We start from the raw sequence: 21,802 nt of genomic DNA, 5'->3' as shown, positions 1-21,802 counted from the left end.
CAAGCAACATAGAGATGCTATTCCTAGCAAGGCTTCGTGTAGGGCTAAGGAGTCCTTGAAGCTTGTTTCGATAGACTTATGTGGATCGATAAGGATGGAGTCCCTTAAGGGGAGTTTATTCTTTATGCTAATTGTTATTGATTTTAGCAAGATGACTTGGGCGTATTTCTTGGAGTTGAAGTTCGAAGTATTTTCACACTTTGAGGACTGGTTAATTTTCGAGGAGAACATGTATGGTAGGAATCTCGAGACTCAACATTCAAACAAGGGAAGGGAGTTTGTCTCCCACGAGTTAGCTCGGTTTTGTGCAGATCATGGCATATAGTAGGAGTTTGCCAACACAAACATGCCTCAAGAGAATGGCATATTGGAGCAGAAGTATTGCAATGTGATCAAGATAGTGCAGACTATGATGGAGCATCGTTGGACATCTCAGTGTCTATGGGCCGAAGTAGTGGTCACCGTTGTCCACATCCTTAATTGATCTCCTACATTAGTCGTGGTTGGTATGACATCTTTTGAGGCTTACTTTGGTCAAAAGCCAGATGTCTCTTATTTTAGGGTATTTGGATATGATACTTACGTTTACATCTTTAAGAAAAAGAGAGATAAGTTTGAGCTGGCTTCCAAAAGATAGGTGTTCATGGATTACAGCTCGTAGTCCCAAGGATATCAACTTTATGATCTTGTTTCACGGGAGGTATACATGAGTCGAGATTGTTAGATTTATTGTGTAATATTTGGGAAACAAGCTCGAGGGATGACCGTCCGAGGGCCTTGGGCGCTTGAACGGAGTCAAGGGGAGCCTAGGAAGTAAGTGAGTTTAAAAATAGTATAGCTCACCTCAAGCTGACGGCTGGTAGTCGGGTCATGATTTAGCAAGCCAGCAACCTCCTAGGCGTGGCTGGGTGGTGAGACGAAAGGCTTTTTCGTGCTGTTTGTAAATGCCCCGAACAACGTAGTATGCTTAACAATTGTGATATTCGCTTGTTTTCGAGATTTAATATAAAAGAGAATGAACACTTAAGCTGAAAATGAAAATTACTCACAAAATTATAGCCATGAAAATGTAAAAGTAATGGAGACAAGATTGAGGGTTGAAGATGGGCAACCCCCCTCGAAGGAATATATACTGATCCAAGTCCCTTAGGGAAGAGCTCAGTTACAATCAACCTGAGAGTGAGGAGAAGTAATTCTCACTCTCACAAGATCATGCAAAGATGTACAAACACACATGCATTATCTATTATGCAATGATAAGAATTGATTTCTTTACAGTTATGAGAGAAGAAAGAGGGGAAATCAGCCTTTCTCCATCGTTGAACAGTAGTACATGGATAGGGCTTGCTTCTTGTTGCTAAAATGGAAGAAAGAGCTTGAGAAGGAGGTGCTGTAATGAATTTACAGGCTTGCTGTCCTGTAAAACAGCAGTGATAGAAGAGGGAATATGGAGGAATTTGATAATGGAGAAGTGGGGGATGATGATGGGGATGGATGGGGCTAGTTTCTGGCTATCTGTGGGTGCTGTACATGAGTTTACAGCGAAGAAAAATGATGCTAAATGAAGAAAAACGAGCTCTTATTTATAGGAGAGGGAAGAGCTAGTACAAAAGGGGAAAGTGGAGTAGCACAAGACAAGTGTCCAGCCACATGTCATGAGATGTGATAAGTGGTGGGACACTTGGAAACTTGTGTGACAAGTGTCTTGACACTTGTCTCTTCTCTATGGCCTCCTTCCTTTTTGGGCTGAATACTGTCAAGAATAGAAACAACCAAATTTAGTAAGCACAGTCAGAGTACAGAACTTACTATTTTTAGAATGACATCCCTATTTTTTAGGACTAGCATTTTTAGGCTAATTCGAGGCTCCTAAAATTTAGGGATCTCCTAAAATTTAGGGACCCCCCCAGTATGGGTGTCATATGAAAGCTTTCTCCGTGTACATCGCAAAAACGGTATCAGAATCTTCATGTGACTTTCCTATGCAAAGAAATGTGCATTTCAAGCTTTCAGTCCACACATGCACATTATACAAGCATTTCATGATCATGCCATATTGTTGATTGTAACTGTCTGTTCTGGTGGATCTAGCCCGCACTTCAAGGCATCAATCTTTTCTGTGTGCGAGTCTAACCTTGATATGCGTGAGTTTTGGTCACAGGCGCCCAATCGGGCCATATAGGTGGAAGTGTGAACTATCTTTTCTCTAACCCACCGCGTGGGTCCACTATAACCTGTGACCACTCATCAGTGGCCAGCTCCAATGCACTTTTATTTATATCTAATTAGTGCAAAGGAAACAAAATTTTAATAAATCATTATATAGACAAATTAGTGAAAAAGGATACAAATTCTGTTTCTATAGAGTTGTGACACTGTTTCTCTCAAAACACAGAGGGTTGTCAACAAAGGACAGTCTACAAGATACGTATTACTCCACGTAAAACTGGTATCAGAGCGGGGATCTTGGAATGGGCGATCTTAGTGCGACTTAAATGGGAAATGTTGCTACGGGCCGCTCGTGATAGCAGGGGCCACGCTAATCGTCGCTCTGACCACGTCCCACTCCAAGTCGTTTTGGCCCACTCTGATCGCCATTTTGGCTACGACCCGCTTTAAGACGGGTTACACCAACCACTACTTCAGCCACGATCTATTCAGTTTTCCAGTTTTGAACCGGTGACCTATCGGACTACAGCAGCCGATTGCTCTACCACTGAGCTATACACCCGGACACATCAAGCGATACGGTAGTCTAGAGTTCCGGCCGACAGAAAAACGTGACAGGAAAAACATGACTTGTTTTGTCACTGGCCGATAGGCCATGTTTTGTGTGCCATGCAACTTGCACATAACCAGTGCAGATCTGAGGAAAGCTGCAGTGTTCTTCGCGCTGTTTCTACCACTAAGCTATAAAGGCCATCGATCTTTGTCTTACCTTTGTAACCAAGGAAGTACCTAATCTTTGTTTGCAAATTTCTTATATTTTCTTTCCAATTCCAGTGTATAGATGGGGGAAAAAGGGAGAGAGGGGGCAACGGAAGGCTCTAGTTCCAGGGACCACCCTATGGTGGATCCCCATGAAATTGAAATGCAAGAACACTGGGAATAATTTTTTGCTATACGAGAATAATTTGATGATTTAGCTGCTCGTGTGCAAGTACAGGGGGTTCAAATGGAGTTGCTAACTCAAGCACTCACCGAAATAAAATCCCAATTAGCCTTATTACTTAAAAGGGATAAAGGTAAAGTAGAGACCTCAGATATTACATTCTCATCGAAAGATCTAGATGTGACTATGCGAGACCCTAGGGAACCCCACCAAAAGCTGAGGGATAACCCAATGTTAAAAGATATGAAACCCCCTCAGTTTCATGGGGAGGAAAAAGATAGAAATAAAGATACTATCTTTAACTTCCTCCATAAATGGGAAGATTTGCACAAATTAAAGAATACTCCACTACATCTTCAAGCGATGGAGGCCAGTTTGACCTTGGGACCAAAGGCATATAAATGGTGGAGAACTTTAAAGGAGACAAATAAAATACCTGAAACTTGGGCTCAATTTGAATCGGTCTTTTTGAAAGAATTCCTTCTTGAAAATGAAATGGAAAGAAATTGGGAAGATTGGGATTTTGTTAAACAAAAGGGAAGACCTTTGCTGACATATCTCGAGGAGTATCGTGAGATAATCCTCAAATTGGAAGGAATAGATGAATTTCAAAAGACAAGAGGATTCATAAGGGGACTAGATAAAGCCTGTAAAGAGGAAGTGAAAAGGAGTTTACTCAAGATGCTTGAAGGCAATTAAATTTGCATTAATCAATGAAGATAATACGTGTCCAGGAATAGATGAATTTCAAAAGACAAGGATTCATAAGGAGACTAGATAAGGCCTGTAAGGCCTGTAAAGAGGAAGTGAAAAGGAGTTCACTCAAGACGCTTGAAGGCAATTAAATTTGCATTAATCAATGAAGATAATACGTGTCCAGGTGTACTCACTAGTCCCACTGATACGGAGCCCAAGACTAAGGAATTTGAAGCCTCAAAATTTGTAGGCAAATCCAAAAGGAAAATGCCATTCCTTAAGGGTAAGAAACAACCCTTTGAAAATAAATAATATGTACGGCCAAAGCTAAGTCAAGATGACTTTGATAAGGCAAAAAAAGAAAGGCTGTGTTTCAATTGTCTATCCCCTAACCATGCTGCTTGGAATTGCCCTCAAAGAAAGAAGGGGGAAGATAAAGGAAAGGGTAATGACAAAGGCAAGGGAAAAGAGAAACAAATCCATGTAGTGCAGACCCTAGAATTAAAGGGGCATGAAAGGTATAAATCTTTAGAGGTCTTGCACAAGGATGTACAACACAGGTGTTATATGTCAACTTCTATGTGGCAACCTACCTTTGGGCCACATGATTTAGTTAGAGTGCATGGATTGATAGCTGGAAAGAGGGTTAGAGTCATGATTGATGACTCTGCCACCCACAACTTCATAAATGATGCACTTGACAAAAAGTTGAAACTTCCCCAACAAAAGAGTGAGCATCAATATGTTGTTCGTATGATGCAAGGTCAGGATAATAAAATATGGGATACAATGGTATCCAATTTGGAAATCGAGATCCAAGGATATAAAGATAAGCTTGATTTTCAAATTATGAATATGGAAAGAGCCGATATTGCTTTAGGGAGGGAGTGGCTATGGGGATTGGAACCATTCTTAAAGCGTAGTTATCATCATAATACACTGGAATTTGAAAGGTATGGTAAGACTTTTGTTATTCAAGGTGAACATGAAGTATCTGATAACCCTTTGATGTGTTTCCTTGAAGTTCAGAAGTTGATAAAGAAGGAAGCTTGTGAGATATATATGTTATGGTCCCTTTCTGTGCAGGACACTTTTACTTTTTGTAATATAAAGCAACAATTTTCTTATGTTTGTGAGTTGAATGTAAATAATGAATTAAGTGGTTTGCTAGATGAATTAAAGACGTGTTTCCATCTGACTTACCTAGTGGCCTTCCACCAGATAGGGGTGATGTAAATTACCCAATTGACATAGATAGGGATACACACCCTATTTCTAAACCACCTTACAGGCTAAGTGAAACACAGCACAAGAAGTCGAAAGACAAATTAAGGATTACCTTGATAAAGGGTTTATACAACCCAGCAATTCACCTTGGGCTTCGCCAATTTTATTGGTAAAGAAAAAAGATGGTTCTATGCGACTTTGTGTTGATTATAGAGCACTTAATAAGATAACGGTGAAGAATAAGTTTCCTATGCCCAGAATGGAAGATCTTTTTGATCAAATTACAAGGGGCAAAATTCTTCACAAAGATTGACTTAAGATCAGGCTATCACCAAGTAAGAATTAAGGCCCAGGATGTTCCTAAGACGGCATTTCGTACTAGATACGAGCGCTATGATTTTTTGGTGATGCCTTTTGGTCTCACTAATGCACCGGTTACTTTTATGAAGCTGATGAATAGTGTGTTACGACCCTATCTAGGACACTTTGTAGTAGTATTCTTGGATGATATCTTGATCTTTAGTAAATCAAGAGAAGAACATTTGGAACACTTACGGTTAGTATTCCAATTGTTAAGAACCCATTCCCTTTATGCGAAGAAAACTAAATGTGAATTCTTCGCACAAGAGGTCAAATACTTGGGGCATATTATCTCGAAAGAGGGAATCAAGATGGATCCAGAAAAAGTAAGGGCAATTATTGAATGGCCATCTCCAAGGAACCTAAAAGAGTTGCAGATCTTCCTAGGTTTATCTGGATTTTATCATAGATTCATTTGAGATTATGCCAAGATAGCTGTTCCAATGACGGACCAACTTAAAGGGAAAGGGAAGAGCTTTAATTGGGGAACAGACCAAAATGAAAGTTTTCAAAAACTTAAGGTAGCTATTGCTACAGCTCCAGTATTATTAATTGTGGATCCCAATAAATTTGTGGTTGAAGCTGATGCTAGTGATAGGGCAGTAGGTGCGGTCTTATTACAAGAAGGTCGACTGGTTGCTTTTGAAAGCAATAAATTAGACCGTGTAAAATGGAATTATTCCGTTTATGAGAGGGAGCTGTATGCAATAGTACATGTAAGGAGGCACTATCTGTACGGTGCCAAACTTTTGATCTTGTCGGATCATGAAAGCATTAAGTGGCTTAATGACCAACCGGATCATCAGGCATTCGAGATGACGGATTTGGAGCTTCTTTATTTCTTCTTGGGTCATGAGATTTATCAGTCTCAGAAGGGGATTTTCATCTCTCAGCAGAGGTACATTCAGGAGCTCTTGGTGACTTTTGAGATGGAGACTTGTCAGCCCATTACTACTATGGAGATCCGAATCGGAATGCGACTTCACACTTAGATTCTCCTGTGATGGATTCTTCACGCTACCATCAGTTGATTGGATCCTTGATTTGGCTTCTCAATACTCCTGTTGATCTTTGTTTTACTGTGGGTCTTTTGGTAGGGTTCATGATTGAACCCAAACAGGTGCATTGGTAGGCTACCCTGCGGATTTTTGCTTCACACTACCGTCAGTTGATTGGATCCTTGATTTGGCTTCTCAATACTCGTGTTGATCTTTATTTTACTGTGGGTCTTTTGGTAGGGTTCATGATTGAACCCAAACAGGTGCATTGGCAGGCTACCCTGCAGATTCTTTGGTATTTGAGGGGGACCTCTGACTTAGGGATTTCTTATCCCATAGGTTCAGATGCTTCAGATCTGGTTCTTGCAGGTTGGAGTGACTCGGATTGGGCTGGCGATGTGGACCACCGATGGTCTACTACAGGCTACTATTTTACCTTGGGTACAGGTGTTATCTCTTGGAGTAGCAAGAAGCAGCCCACGGTAGCCCTTTCTTCTACTGAGGCGGAGCATCGGGCTGCATCTTCCACCACATGTGAGGTTGTGTGGCTTCGGAGATTGTTGGAGGAGCTTCGCTGCCCTCAGACTTGTCCTACTCTTCTGCGGTGCGACAATGAGAGTTGCGTTGCCTTGGTACGGAATCTTGTATTCCATGCCCAGGCGAAGCACATTGAGATCCAGTATCACTTCATTCGGAAGAAGCTTCTGGATGGGACCATTGATGTGGAGTATTGCAAGACGGAGGATAATCTTGCTGATTTGTTTACGAAGGCGCTTCCCCAGGCTCTTCTTCGGCAGCATTCGAGATTCCTCAGTCTGATGCCTTGTCCAGGATCTGAGAGGGGATGTTAGCGGTAGAGTTATCCCCTGGATAGGCTATGTTAGGGTTTTTGCACAGTTAGGGTTTGGTACAGCAGACAGATTACAGAGCCACATCAGCAGCAGACAGAGTACAGTGCCACATCAGCAGCCAGCCACGTCAGCAGACTGCGTAGGTGCCACGTGGCAGCCTGCAGTGCAGTCAGACAATATTTGGCATTATTTTATTGCAGTCGGCTGCAGCCGACCTGTTTATTTTTATGCCTTTTATTTCTGCTTTATATAGCAATCCTCCAGCACATTGTTGACAGATTATTCAGTGATTTCAGATTCTGATCTTGAGATCTGTTGGCTGAGACAGACTATGCTCCGGGCTGACGGAGATCGAGGTCATCAAGTCGGATACATACGCAGATATTTCCTCTGCCCCCTTGTGTATTTTTGTACTCTTATACAGGATACTGCACCACAGATTTTCTGCATTTACATTGTCTCCTTTTCTCTCTCTCTCTTCTCTCTGTGTTCACTCTCTCTCAGTCTTTGTCCTACGCTTCCGAATCGCTGCACTCTGACATAGACGGCCTAGTGTTTGCATCACTAGGGATTTGAATCACTGTAAGCTTGTAATTGTAAGTCTCTCCCCCTAGGAAATAATAATGCATGTGATTGAGTACCTTGCAAATATTTGAAGATCTGCTCAATAGCTTTCCAATGTATAGTCCGTGGGCTATGCACATACCTGTTCATCTGAGATACGGGATATCAAATGTCAGGGCGCGTGTTGCAAAGATAAATAAGACAGCCAATTGGCTATAAATTGCAACACCAGACATCTCTTCACCATCATGCATAGATAGCTCTAAGCCTGGCTCTATAGGAGTGCACATAGGTTTGCGATCTTGCATATTAAACCTATGTAACAACTTATCCACATATTGTGACTGTGGCATGATGATACCATGTTGATTTTGGGTGAAGTGAATCCCTAAATAATAGTGTAGACAACCCATATCTAACATAGCAAATGCATGTTTCAATCCAGCCTTGAAATCTGCAAGTTTTGCTTTTGAAGGTCCAATGAGCAATATGCCATCTGCATAAAGAATGATAATCAGGAAGTCTCCCCCTTCATTCTTGATGTATAGAGTGGGAGCAATTGGATTGTTTTTGAACCCTGTGTTGGCCAAATATGCATCAATTTTAGAGTACCATGCGCGAGGAGCCTGTTTGAGATCATAAAGAGCTTTGTTTAGCTTGCATACCATGCGCTTTCCCCCCTTAACCAAAACCTTGGAGGTTGTGACACATAAACATCCTCATGCAAATCCCCATTCAAGAATGCGGTCTTAATGTCTAACTGATGTAACTTCCAACCATAATTTGCAGCCATAGCAATTACACATCTCACCACACTCATACGAGATGTAAGAGCAAAAGTCTCTTAATAATCTATGCCCTTTTTCTGTGCATAGCCTTTTGCTACCAACCGTGCTTTGTACCTATCAATGGTACCATCAGCCTTGTGTTTGAGTTTAAAAATCCATGTTGCGAAGTGGTAAATCCACAAGATCCCATATAGAGTTAGTGGCAATAGAGTCTAACTCATCTTGCATGGCTTGCATCCAATGTATATCTTATTGAGCTTTGTCCGAGGAAGTAGGCTCATCATCATCCAACAATGAGCTCATAAATACATGCTCTTTGCTCACAATTGTCTACTTTTTTAAAATCAGCCAAATGGGCTCCCCTTGCATCATGTGCTATATGTCTAGTAGCCCTTCTAGTGCGTTGAGCTAAAGGAGCATCCATTTTACTCTCCTAGAGAGTTTGTAACAGCCATCTCGGGACTGTTTTTGCTGCATTTACAGCAACCCTTTCATGTTGTATTGCATCTTTTACTACATGTGGCAAATCATCATTAATACCTTGATGTTAGGTGCATATGGTGTAGTAACAACTTGTTGTATTATGTACGTCTGGCCATTTACAATAGGCACGGACTCCAAAGAAAGTGGCAAGAGACCCTCAAAGACATCACCAACGTCATGGGTTTTGAAACTGATCATGTGAACATGTAGCTATGAAGAAAACTGCTAGGGTTTGCATTGAGGGGACACAATGTACGACCACAACAGAAACACAAAGAGACAGACAGAGACACAGATGGTAAAACTCAAACCCTAAATGCAAAACTCAAAACTCAAACACAGATAGAAGAAGGAAGAGAGAGAACACAACTTTGAAGTGAATGAATGCTGTAAATGAATGTAAGAGTGTACAGTGTGCTCAAGGGCAGAGCAATGTCGGAGTGTGACATCCACTGGAGACAAATCCCAAGTCTATGACCACCAGTCGGAGTGTAGGAGTGCTGAATATTGAATGGCAGCAGGCTGGTCACCAAAATGCAGCAGTTTGGAGGCTGGAAACTGGTAAACGCAGCAGTGTACCACCGATCAGAGGCTAGAAACTGCGCACAGTCGGCTGTAAACAACAGGCTAAAATAGTGTCTGATGTGGCTGGCGATGATTGGGTGATCAGATTGCAGCAGATGATGATGTCGTCAGCAGCTGACGTCAGCATGGATGAAGGCGCCAGCAACAAGAGCAAACACGGATGGAGTGGTAGCAGTCTCGAGGGCTGGACAGCCACATGGGAGGAGGCTGATGGCTGAAATCTGCACGTGGAGTGAGAAACCTGCACAGACGGAATGAATCTGAATGGGGGCATCCTGTCTATTTATAGATATGGAAGGGCGCCCCAAAAATTGGGGTTTCTACTGGACTCTCTCGAACCGCTCCCCGTTTTAGGGTTTCCATTGAACTCTCTCAAACCGCTCCCCGTTTTAGGGTTTTTACTCTAAAAGAGTATTTTTTAGTGTGTTTTGGGATTGTTTAAGAGGTAATAAGCAAGTAATGCATGTTTTAGCCCAACAATAGCATTTTCAGCAAATATGACATCCCTATTGACAAAAACTTTATTTGTGCGTGGGTCATACAAGCGATAGCCTTTGCTTTCCAAACTGTAGCTAATAAATATGCATTTTACAGCCTTGTTATCAAGCTTCCCACGAAGCTCTTTCGAAACATGTGCATAGGCTATACAAACAAATACCCAAAAGTAGTCAACCTTGGGATTCTTGCCATGCCAAGCTTCAAATGGGGTGATCTTCTTTAGTGCCTTAGTGGGTGCACGATTCAACATATGATTTGCACACTGAAGGCCTTCTAACCAAAATTTATGAGGTAGTCCCTTGCTTTTGAGCATACAATGAGTCATCTCCATAAGAGTGCGATTCTTTCTTTTAGTAACACCATTATGTTGAGGAGTCATTTTAAGAGTGGCTTGATTTGTAATGCCATGATCAAGCAAATATGTCTCAAAAGTACGAGACATGTACTTCCCCCCTCTATCCGTGCAAAGTGTTTGCACTTTCAAGCTAGTTTCAGTCTCAAGCTTTACAACAAGATGTTTAACATGCATAAATACATCGGATTTTACTTTCAGCCCATACACCCATATATACCGAGAGTAGTCATCAATAAATGTTACAAAGTAAAGATGACCTCAAGTGCAGGTGTCCTTATGGGACCACAAACATCAGAGTGAATAAGCTGCAATTTTCGGACAGCATGCATTGCACCATCCTTTTTGAAGGCAAATATGTGCATCTTGCCCAAAGTACATCCCTCGTATACAGGATGTGGTGGAGTCTCCTCTGGAGACAATGCATCTACCATATGAAACCTTTAAAGGGTCATCAAGCTTCCAAAACTCATATGTCCATAGCGGGCATGCAATAGCTTCGCATTTTGCATAGTGGGCGATAGAGTAGTGGCTGCTAGAGCATCATGAGATTGTGTATCATAGGTATCCAACAAGAATAAATCCTTATATAGGGTCCTAGACAGCCTGTTGAGTGCATAATCCATCTTGCTATCTTTCACAATGCGTTTGTCATCCTCAAAGATGACCTGAAAGCCATGCTTGTTAAAAGTAGAGATAGACAATAAGTTCTTTGTAATGCTAGGCACAAACAAGACATCTAGAAGGCTGAAGTTAAAATCATCTACAGCAGTAATAGTGACTCTCCCATACAAACAAGAAATGGTTGGAATGGCCCACCGGCACGCCGAAACGCTGTCCCTAGCACGAAACTGTCATTATCTGTGTTTCAAAATTGCGGAACGTTCCCTGTCCCGTTTCAGGTAAGTAGAATGCCACGTGGATTCCCACTTACCTCTTGTGTGTATCTCGTTTTGCGCCGCCTGCTCCTACCCGCCTGTGATTGCACGCTCTTGCCTGCCTGTGACAGTGCACACCTTGCTTGCCTACAACTGGTCATTGCACACTCCTGCTCGCCTCCAGTCTGTTGCAGCCTACCCTTGTTGCTCCAGCCCCCCGTTTGCTCCAGCCTCTTGCAAGTTCCTTTTTCTCCTCTTCTCTTCTTCCTTCTCCTTTCTCTCCCTTCTCCCTTCTCTTCTTTCTTCTTCCTTCTCTTCCTTCTTCTCCAAGTTTCAAGTTTTCCATTCTTCTCCTTTTCTCTTTTTCCTTCTCCCTTCTCTTCTTTTCCCTTCTCTCTTCTAAGTGTCAAGTTCTCAACTTCTCCCTGGACCCTCACTCTTGACTCTGAGCCTTCTCCCTTCTCTCGAGACTTGAGTTCTCTATTCTCTCGAGCCATTTTTATTTTAGTTTTCAGCCTGAAATGGCTTCATCTTTCCCTCCTGCTTGTCGTGTCGGTGGTTGAGAAAGAAGGTTCGATAATTGATCATGGTGGGAAGAAGTAAATGCTGACCACCCATTGAGTGGTGGAGGATCTCAACCATGGGCTTGCAAGCTTTGCCCATACAAGCGAACTAGTGGAGCAAACAAGGTAATCCATTGAACCAAGTAGTTCTATTTCGAATTTCTATTGATTTTAATTTTTCAAAGTTATTTAAATATTAGAATATGGGATACCAATTGCTACTTGTTTCATCTTATACATAATTAGGTCCGAGCTCATCTCCTACATGAGCCAATTTCAGAGGTACAGTTTTGTCCTAATGTGACCTTGGAGAAGCAAAGGGAGCTTCGTGACCGTGTACTAGGTCAACAAGCTTATCTTGCATCTAGACCATGACGCGTTACAATTAACCCTGCAACTTTTGTGACACCATCTTGAAAAAGAACTAAAGACTAAAACATTGGGCACTGCTTATAATTGAGAAATCCTAACATGCAGCCCACCACTCTCCCTTGATCTCGTTTTTATAGGTTTTAGGAGCCGTATCTCTACTATCCACACCACACCCCATTTGCAGAGGACATCGTGGTTAGAGCTTCCTCCACAGCCATCTGCTACCATTTGGTGCTTGATTCTAGACTTCACCACTTGTTTGTAGCTGTTACTTGGTACCTTGGAGCTGTTGTTTGCAGTTTGTTTGCTATGTTTGATGTGGATGTCAGCATCTAGTGCTGTTGCTAGTTGTCTGGAGCTGTTGCCCTGATCTTCTCTTCCTCCACAGGTTGCGTTTGTACCTAATAGCTATCGCTCAGTTTTTCTCTCCTCAAGTACCTATAGTTTTAGTCTCTCTCTCCTACATTGCCGTCTGCATCAGATCCAATCTTTCTTGGCTATGTTTGCAGGTGTTCTCAACACTCCGTGACTGTCTTTGCTGTGATTTAGGATTCTTTCGGAGTACAACACACTCTATAGCTTATAACCTCTGCCTTGATCTTAGAGACACGAGAGTTCGAGGTTCAGTATTCACTGCATAGTGTGTTTTTTGCATGAGCACTATATTCAATATTCATTTACTTTATTATTCATTGTGTTCACTGCCTTTGAGATTCCCTAACCCTAATTGTGTTATGTGTTTATCAGTCTGTACTTTGCTGTACGATTGGTTTTGTGTTTTGTTGTGTTTAAAGCATTTCTTCACACCATCATGTTACCCAAGCTTGCTTACTTTTTGTTGCTTTTGCCTTGGAATACCACTATCTTGAATGATCTTACCAAGCACATTCGTTTCATGTTGTAGAAAGAGGACTTTTGGCATATAGGTACTTCTTGGATTCTTAGAGTTATTTGTATCCTAAAAAGCATGGGTGGTGGGGCTATTCTAGATGCGGAGACCCACATGGTGGCTCTTAATTGGTTACTTTTTAGAGCTATGTGCATTGATAATTACATTTGGGTCTTTATTGTTCGTTTCTTCTTGGAGAAATTTGGGTCTCGACATGGTAACACCAACATACATGGCTCATGGTGGCATATTCTTAATAGTGATGCCCATTTCTCGACATGCTCCTCTTTTTTGGTGAATTATTTGGTTTATTCTTGGAAGCTCATTCTTCAAAAGTTGTTGAAGATGTAGAGAGGGAGAAAGAGATAGAGACATTGAATGAGCACAGAGAGTAGAGTACTCTCTTACTTTCGTTTCATTATTTATTCATCTTAAAAAAAACATCAAAGTCAAAGTACACTAACCATAGTGTAAACATCTAATCTAGTAGCTAACTCTAGTAGGTTGTCTCGACCCATTTATTAGCACACACAATGTACAACTAACCTACAACTGTGAGAGTCGATGAGCTTGATTCTTTACACTCTCCCTCAAGCTAAAGTCACCTCCTGTATCCCTAGCATCCTAAAATGAGTAAACTTATCTCTACCAAGTGATTTTTAGATTTGGTAAAGATGTGTGCTACCTGGTCTTTTGTCTTTACATGGATAATATCTATCTTGTCTCCAAGTACCATTTTCTTAATGAAATGGCAATGCACTTCTATGTGCTTTGATCTTACATGATAAACAAGATTACTAACAAGAAGTACACTGCTCGTGTTGTCACAATATAGCTTGACTAGTTTATCCACACATACGTCCAAGTCATCCAACATCTTAACCATCCAAACATCTTCGCATGCAACTAAGGTTGCATCTCTGTATTCTGCTTTAGTACTTTTGTGAGAGCCACAGTGGGTTGTTTTTTACTACTCCAGCTAATCATGTTGTTGCCAAGACCAAATGCATACCCACTTGTCGATCTTCTGGCCTAGGCACATCCAATCCAATCCACATCACTGTAACCTGTCAGCTCAAGAGTCTTACTATACTCATAGAACAGCCCATAGTATAATATAGCCTTCACATACCTCATAATCCTTCTCACTACGTCTAAATGAAGTTTCCTTGGTTGTTGCATGAGCTGACTGATCAATCCAACTAAATAACTGAGATCTGGTCTAGTGATGGTAAAGATAAATCAAGTGGCCAACCATCTGTCTCTGTACATGGTTATATTCTCAATCTCATTTCTTGTATCAACTGTCAACTTAACATTCTGTTCCAATGGAGTATCCATGGGCTTGCGCTCTAGCATACCATACTTCTCCAGCATATTATGTGCATATTGCTGTTGTAACATCGAGATTCCTTGTGTATGTATGACTTCAATTCCAAGGAACCACTTCAGCTCTCCCATATCTTTGATTTGAAACTATATCATAATTTGTTGAGATTCAAGCTCATGTACCTTTGGTTTGGTTATCTTAGTTGAATAAGGTTTGGGTCACACTGACTCAACCACAGTTACATCGAGGTCACTTTACTTTTGTATGTTTGGTTGTATGTACACAAGTTAGAGTGTGGAAGATAATGTAAGTTTGATAGGGAGCATGGCTGCTATCCTTCTTTTGTTCCGCTCTCTTTGTTTTGTTTCATGGTATCAGAGCCTCACTGATAGCTGAATTGTGAAAAATAAGCCTCTCCAAGATTGACTTGAGTTCTAGAAATCCTCAAGCTACTAAACTAGAAAGATCACATCCTTTGAGCTCAACTGAACGCAACCATCCAAAAGGTGAGAGTGTGACTGGTGAAGGATTATGAGCAGGAGTAGGCAACAACACATATACTACATTCGAAACACTCAACAAGTTTAGAACATGCCTTAGCTTCTCCAAAGCATGATGATCAGCAAGATCAACCATGTATGCTCGTAGGATGCAGCTGATTCAATGACAGTCCGTACAGTTGCCATCTTCGCAACAGGACTAAAAGTCTCTTCATAGTCGAGCCCATAGTATTGAGCATAACCCTTCACAACTAACCTGGCTTTGTATCTCTCAAGTGAGCCATTTGAGTTGCATTTGACTTTATAAACCCACTCCACTTGCATCCAATAGACATCTTGTCTTCGGGCAGCTAAACCAAATTCCAAGTTTGAGCTTTTGCAAATGATGTGGGCTCTTTGTAACTCATAACTTTGGTCATGTATGCATAGTGCTTAGCTGAGTATCCACTGTAAGTAAATTTGTTAACCAGTTTTCTTTTACACTATGTGATTCTGCTCTCTCATGAGACGGTACATACCTTTGCTTAACACTGGGTGTAGCAACTGCAGGTATGCGAAGGTCACTATCCAAGCTATCAATAGAATCATCTCTCGATGTCAACGGACCTGTTACATCATCCAATGACTTCCCTTTTCCTTTACCATGTCCAATCTCCCCCTCACTAACATATCCATATCAGTGGACTGAGATCCGTGACTGCGTAGTCTACTTGTCCAAGGTCTCACACTAGTAGATACATCATGCGCAGGTCCACTAGCAGTAGTAGTATCCTACATTTCATTTTCAGCATACGTACTTTGTGAAGAGTCATCGTGAATTGTTACTTGCTTAGCACCATACTAGGATGCTAGCTCATTAAATACTATATCACGGCTGATCAAAGTCTCATAAGTAGATGGAACACGGCACTTATAAGCCTTTTGTTCTTGTGAGTAACCAATAAAATAGCCTTCACTACTTTTGGATCAAGCTGCTTCTGTTTCATCAGGTACATGGACATATGCAATGTTGCCAAATACTTTTAAGTGTCTAATATCAAGCTTATATCCATAAAGTTGCTCATATGGTGTCTTCTCATGTATACCGGCTGTGGGTGTTTGATTCATGACATAAACAGTAGTAAGAATTGCTTCAGCTGAGTAGGAAAGAGGCATATCTTTCTCATTCAGCATTGATCTGGCTGCTTCCATAATGACCTTGTTTTTCCATTCAACTACTTTGTTTTGCTGTGGAGTGTAATTGCATGTTAACTGTCTCATGATCCCATGCTTAGTCAAGTACCTGTCAAACTCCTTTGACACATATTCACCACCACCATCAGATCATAAGCATGAGACATAACAGTTGAGCTCTTTCTCTGCATGAGATTTGAAATCCATAAAGTTGTCTAAAACCTCATTTTTATGTTTCAGAATATATATCCAAGTATACTTGCTGAAATCATCCACAAAAGTCACATAATACCTAGATCCTCCAAGAGATGCATTATGTGCGGGTCCCCATACATCTGAACGAATAAGTTGCAAGGGTCTACTACTGTTCCGTGTATGTCTTACAAATGGAAAGCAAGCTTGTTTGACAAATTGACAAGTTAAACATATGTGTCCCAAATTAGCATGTTTGAACTTTTGACAACCTTGAAACAATGTCCTTTTGCTGCATATTTTTCAGCCTCTAAACATTTATGTGTCCAATGCATTTATGCCAGATTTCTGTCTCTGACACTTGCATCATCATGAGCAAGCATTGCAACTTTCAGCTCAGGAATATTTGCATCCAATGTAAACATTCTTTCATGTCTTTTGCCCTTTGCAATCAACTTGTAACCTCTACCATATTGGCAAGCTGTGAAGCATGTTTTCCGTTATTTGCAGGGCACCATGACTCTTGGATTGCTTTATGCCAAGGGGGGGGTTGCTGCAATTACATGCTTATAGTGATTTAGATTGGGCTGGTGATTTCGATTCTTGTCACTCTTCCAGTGGCAATTGTTTCTTTCTTGGCTCTTCTTGCATTTCTTGGCTTAGCAAGAAACAATCTATTATTGCCACATTGTCTTGTGAAGCTAAGTATAAGGCAGCTTTCACTACTACAGTTGAATGTGTATGGTTGATACGTTTGTTGGCTGATCTTGATGTATTTGTCACAGAGCCTACTCCTTTGTTTAGTGACAGTCAGAGTGTCATTGTAGTGGCACAGAACCCAACGTTTCATGCATGCATGAAACATATTGAAATACAATATCACTTTATCAGAGAGAGGCTACATGTAGGGGATATTAGTTTTGTCTACTGTCCTACCAACAAGAATGTGGCAGACATCTTCACCAAAGCTCTTCCTCGCGATAAATTTGAAGCATTCCGCAATGCTTTAAATTTAATCTCCTTTGGTGGATGACCCTTGTATGCTGATCAGCTATCACTCTAGGGAGGTTTGTTGGGTTTTACTTACGCCTACGCTTACACAGGAGTTTTAGTGATCTACACGTAGGACATTGGGGCACTTTTTACCCTCCGTAAGAGAGGTTTTTCCCCCCAGTCACTTTTATTTTCATTTGTGTATTTATGTTACACATTTTGGTCACTTACCACACAATACACACATCTGTGTGTGAACGCACTTTAAGTCACTTTCACGACCCTAAAATCTAAGGGTTGTATTGTGTACTTTGCACTTCACATTCTATCATGCAAACAATCGTGCTGTGATCACTCCTATCTATGAGTTGTGCTCACTTCTTTCTGCTCCATTGCTGTACTTCGATCTTACATTCATATAGTATAACTACTCGTTGAGAGAGAGAGAGAGGGAGAGAGAGAGAGAGAGGGAGAGAGAGAGAGAGAGGTGTGCATTGTATTACAAAAAAAGAAAAGAGAGGTGCATTGTTTACGCGAGAGAGAGAGAGAGAGAGAGAGAGAGAGAGAGAGAGAGAGAGAGAGAGAGAGAGAAGTGCAATGGATTTCTGGGTTTTACTATGGCATGAGGTTTTTTACCGATGTTACTCTCATCCAAACATGTAGCATGCTCTGCTGGTACTGCTCAATTGCATGAACTTTTATGAATTGTAAAACAGGTCATTGTTATTGCAGGTGAATAATCTGATCTCACTTGGAGGGCCACATGCAGGTACAGCATCAGTCCCAATGTGTGGGGTAAGTCTCATGTTTGAGCTCTAAGATTGAGTGAATTAGTAGTGTTTATAAGATGAGAACCTCATGCATCATAGCACACAGATATAAAGAGCGGCATAGGAGATGCCTTTATGCATAACATATGCGAAATGGTATTAATGTTTCTGTTACTAGTATTACAACCTATGTGAATCCATAACCTTAGGGTTAAGAGCTCAAAATCTTAAGGTCAGAGTTTTGGGGGGGGTTGTATGCACCTGCATAGCTGGTGTGGTACTTTGGTTACATACTCATCTTTTGGACTACGGCATGTGATTAACCTGTAAAGCCTGTATATATGATAAGACATCATTATTTCAAGTTTGTGTTTTCATACGGTAGTTGTGGGAGGACATTATATGTCTGTCTTTGCTAACATGTATCTATGCTTCTTTATGTGTATTTATTCCCCCTCTTCATGAAGGTACCAATCTGAAATGCCCAGTTTGTGTGTGTATCATCTCTATTCTGTAGCATGTTAATGATAAGGCCTTGCCTTGTGTTTGGAAGGCTTAGAAAACCCATCTGCCTTGAAACTTGCCCCACTAGCACCCTAGCACTGGTGGGTGCCTTTTAAAATTTCTCTTTTATGTGTTTGGTCTTAGCGATGGAGATCAATAGGAACATCATTTGGAGAAGTAGAGAGAGGTACATACAATGCTAGATGGAATATGAGAAACAATGATGAAATGAATACACCGATTGAATGTGCACATTGGAACAGCAACGTTGTGTTTTTCTCTTTGGAGCAACCCTCACTGTCATTTATGGCTTTTACATATGCAGAGTGGAGTATTTTGTGAGATCGCTGATGTTTTGATTGAGCTGGGAGTGTACAGTTCTTATGTGCAAGTATGTTATCGGACTCCTTTTACTTTGTTGTCTTTTGAGTGTTTCTACAAATACTTTCAAGGGGTGTACTTGTTAAGTATACAAATTTTTGAATGGATATTCAGGCACATCTTGGACCAGCAGGATATGTCAAAATTCCAACGGTATGCTTTTAATAGCCCAGAATACATTCTGCCATAAGATTTTAATTATTGATAGTGTGTTTGGCTGTTGTATTCAAGTTGTTTGGGAGTTGTTGAACAAGCTTTTTTAAGTCTCTTTCATGAAGAGTTCTTACTTTTTGGTAATGAGTAGGACCTGAAAGCATATTCAAAGGGGTGCAGATTTCTTCCCAGGCTAAACAATGAGCTTGAAGACCATCTAAACACTACATACAAGGAGAGATTTAGTAGCCTTAACCAGCTTATACTTATCATGGTGAGCTTTTGTTGCTTACGCTCCATGTTTGATGTTTTTTTAGGACTGATCTTGTGTGGTTATAATATTATATACTTGTTTGAGTTTATTCCAATCTCCACGTTATGAGAATAACTAGTTCTGATTTGCTTCGGTTTGGAAATTGAACTGATCTTGTCTAGTGGCTTACATATTTAATCCTCCCCCTGAGTTGTTCAGTTTGAGAGTGACAAGGTGCTGATTCCACCTGAGACTGCATGGTTTGGATACTATGCACCAAATAGTATGAAGAACATCTTGGCTGCCAATGAGGTATGCCCATTGCTTTTGCTTAAGTTACCATTGTGAGAGGCATCACAAAAACTAAGACTTGCTTCTCACACTTGCAGACTGATCTGTATTTGGATGACTGGATTGGCCTCAGAGCTTTGGATGAAGCAGGGAAAGTAAGTTGGCTCTCTTTACCTCGTGGTCATCTTCATATAAACGAGACAGAGATGAGCAGCCATATTGTACCTTATCTGATAGATGAGTCCGCAGTCTTATGATAAGTTGTATTCGATTCAAGACCGCTGCACATATTTTCTTGTATAATATGCTGCTCTTAGCCTTTGAAAGCAATGCCAGGGCTGGTTGGTTGTGTGTGAAATATTGCTTGTAACACTTCCAGGTATTGGCGCTTTCTGCTTAAGGAGATGCTTGAATGAAACTGATAATATAAGGCATTGGTTAGGCTGCAATGCCTTGTCGCAGAAAAGCCAAAAGAAAATGTTGGGCTATCTGCATATTGATGTAACATTTACTCATTGCAAACATTTTTTGCCACAGGCATACAGAATGGCCTTACCCCTTTATCATGTTATGTTGCATGTGATTATATGGGATGGAATTCCTACATTAATCAACTATTTTGGTCAATATTAAGTGCAAAGTTTTTCCTCCCTCAGAGAGAGGATTTCTGTATTAACTTTGGGGCTTCCACCTTGTCAACACATTTTCTCGTCTTTTTGGGAGGAACCACACAAGTGACTTGCAGTACCAATAAATGTCTGAAGGGATCCTCTCGGTGCTCCATCTCTCTGAGTCACCCTGTAGCTTAAACCAATGGCACTTTAGGGAGGGACAATACATCGGTAGAATAAAGCATAACAACACTAGCAACGTTGTTGCTTGCAAGATTAGGAGTTACCCAGGGCTCCAAGAGCCAGTCAAGGATCCCTGCAGTGGTGAAACAACTAGACAAGTACCAGCCGAGCCGTATAGTTTCGTAGAGCAAATTGAGTAGGTCTGCGAGGCTAATGGCCTCACAAATCTCGCTTAGTGCTCACAATCTTTCGGCCTATGCTTAGGCAACGATAAGGATAGGACATGGTACACAAGCCTAGACGCTGTGGAGTGTAACAATTTCAATGACCTCAAGAGTCTCTTCATTAAGAGATTCTCGAAGGTCAGGTACTTAGATAATCTTATTGTGTGACTAATGAATATCAAGCAAGGGGGACAAAGAGGACATCAGGGGGACTACGTTACTCACGTGCGGAGTCTCTATAAGAGAATCCCCACTAATGAGTGACGCATTGAGAAAGCGGTGTCCGTAATATTCATCAACAAAATACACTGTGAGGAACTCTACAAGGCCTTGGCAGGCAACTCAAGCTTGCAAAGAGATGCACTAGCTAGGGTCTTTGAAGAGGCCATATGAGTGGATGAACAGCTTAAGGAGAGAAGCTCCAAGAGCTTGAATCAAGAGAAAGCAAACTCTAGAATCCCAAAAGGGTAACGACATCTAACAATCGGTCATGCCCAAGCAACCAAGGTAAAGGAAAGGGCACTGACCCAAGTTCGGAGCTAGCAAAGATGAAAATGGAGCTAGCCAGACTACAAGAAATTATGAGACCTATGCAGTTGCATGTCCAATGCATGTATTGTGGCAGAAGCCACCTTCTAGAGCTGAGTCAAGACCTTAGGTCATCCCAAGGCTACGAGGCACAACCGAAGTGGCAGAGGAGGATTTGGGATACCAATTTTGACGCATGGACCGCCTTCTGTAGCTCGCTCCCTAAAGAATGCAATGACCCCATCTACATGCCCTACCCTTGTAGGTATGGAGTTGACTATGATCGGAATATTCATGGGGATTTTGACTTTCCTAAGATATATAATGTTAATGCCCGGAGCCCCGAGGAATGTCTAGTCTTTAGGTTAGAGGATCTCCTCCCATCTATCAACCGCTTCCTCGAGGATTTTTCTTCTTGCCCAAATCCAGCCTTCTTAACTACCTGTAATTATCTTAGGCATATCAAGTTCCTACTAATGCAGAGACCCACATCCGAAGAA

General features: G+C 41.3%; 1 protein-coding gene across 1 annotated transcript in view; it reads left to right on the top strand.

Moving 5' to 3' along the window:
- The window catches only part of LOC148028914 (uncharacterized), a 39,769-nt gene extending 19,400 nt beyond the window's left edge, over positions 1–20,369 (top strand). The window contains exons 7-12 of the mRNA XM_087687681.1: positions 18,137–18,199; positions 19,004–19,069; positions 19,174–19,212; positions 19,364–19,486; positions 19,685–19,777; positions 19,855–20,369. Of these exons, the coding sequence (XP_087543807.1) occupies positions 18,137–18,199; positions 19,004–19,069; positions 19,174–19,212; positions 19,364–19,486; positions 19,685–19,777; positions 19,855–20,013 (543 nt within the window). The 3' untranslated portion in view covers positions 20,014–20,369. The remainder of the gene's footprint in view (positions 1–18,136; positions 18,200–19,003; positions 19,070–19,173; positions 19,213–19,363; positions 19,487–19,684; positions 19,778–19,854) is intronic.
- The last annotated feature ends 1,433 nt before the right edge of the window (positions 20,370–21,802 follow it).

This window comes from Lygodium microphyllum, chromosome 11 (genome assembly GCF_053477565.2).
Source record: "Lygodium microphyllum isolate KBCC chromosome 11, Lygodium_microphyllum_v1.1.10, whole genome shotgun sequence".
Taxonomy (NCBI): domain Eukaryota; kingdom Viridiplantae; phylum Streptophyta; class Polypodiopsida; order Schizaeales; family Lygodiaceae; genus Lygodium; species Lygodium microphyllum.
This window is presented reverse-complemented; position numbering and strand designations above follow the sequence as displayed.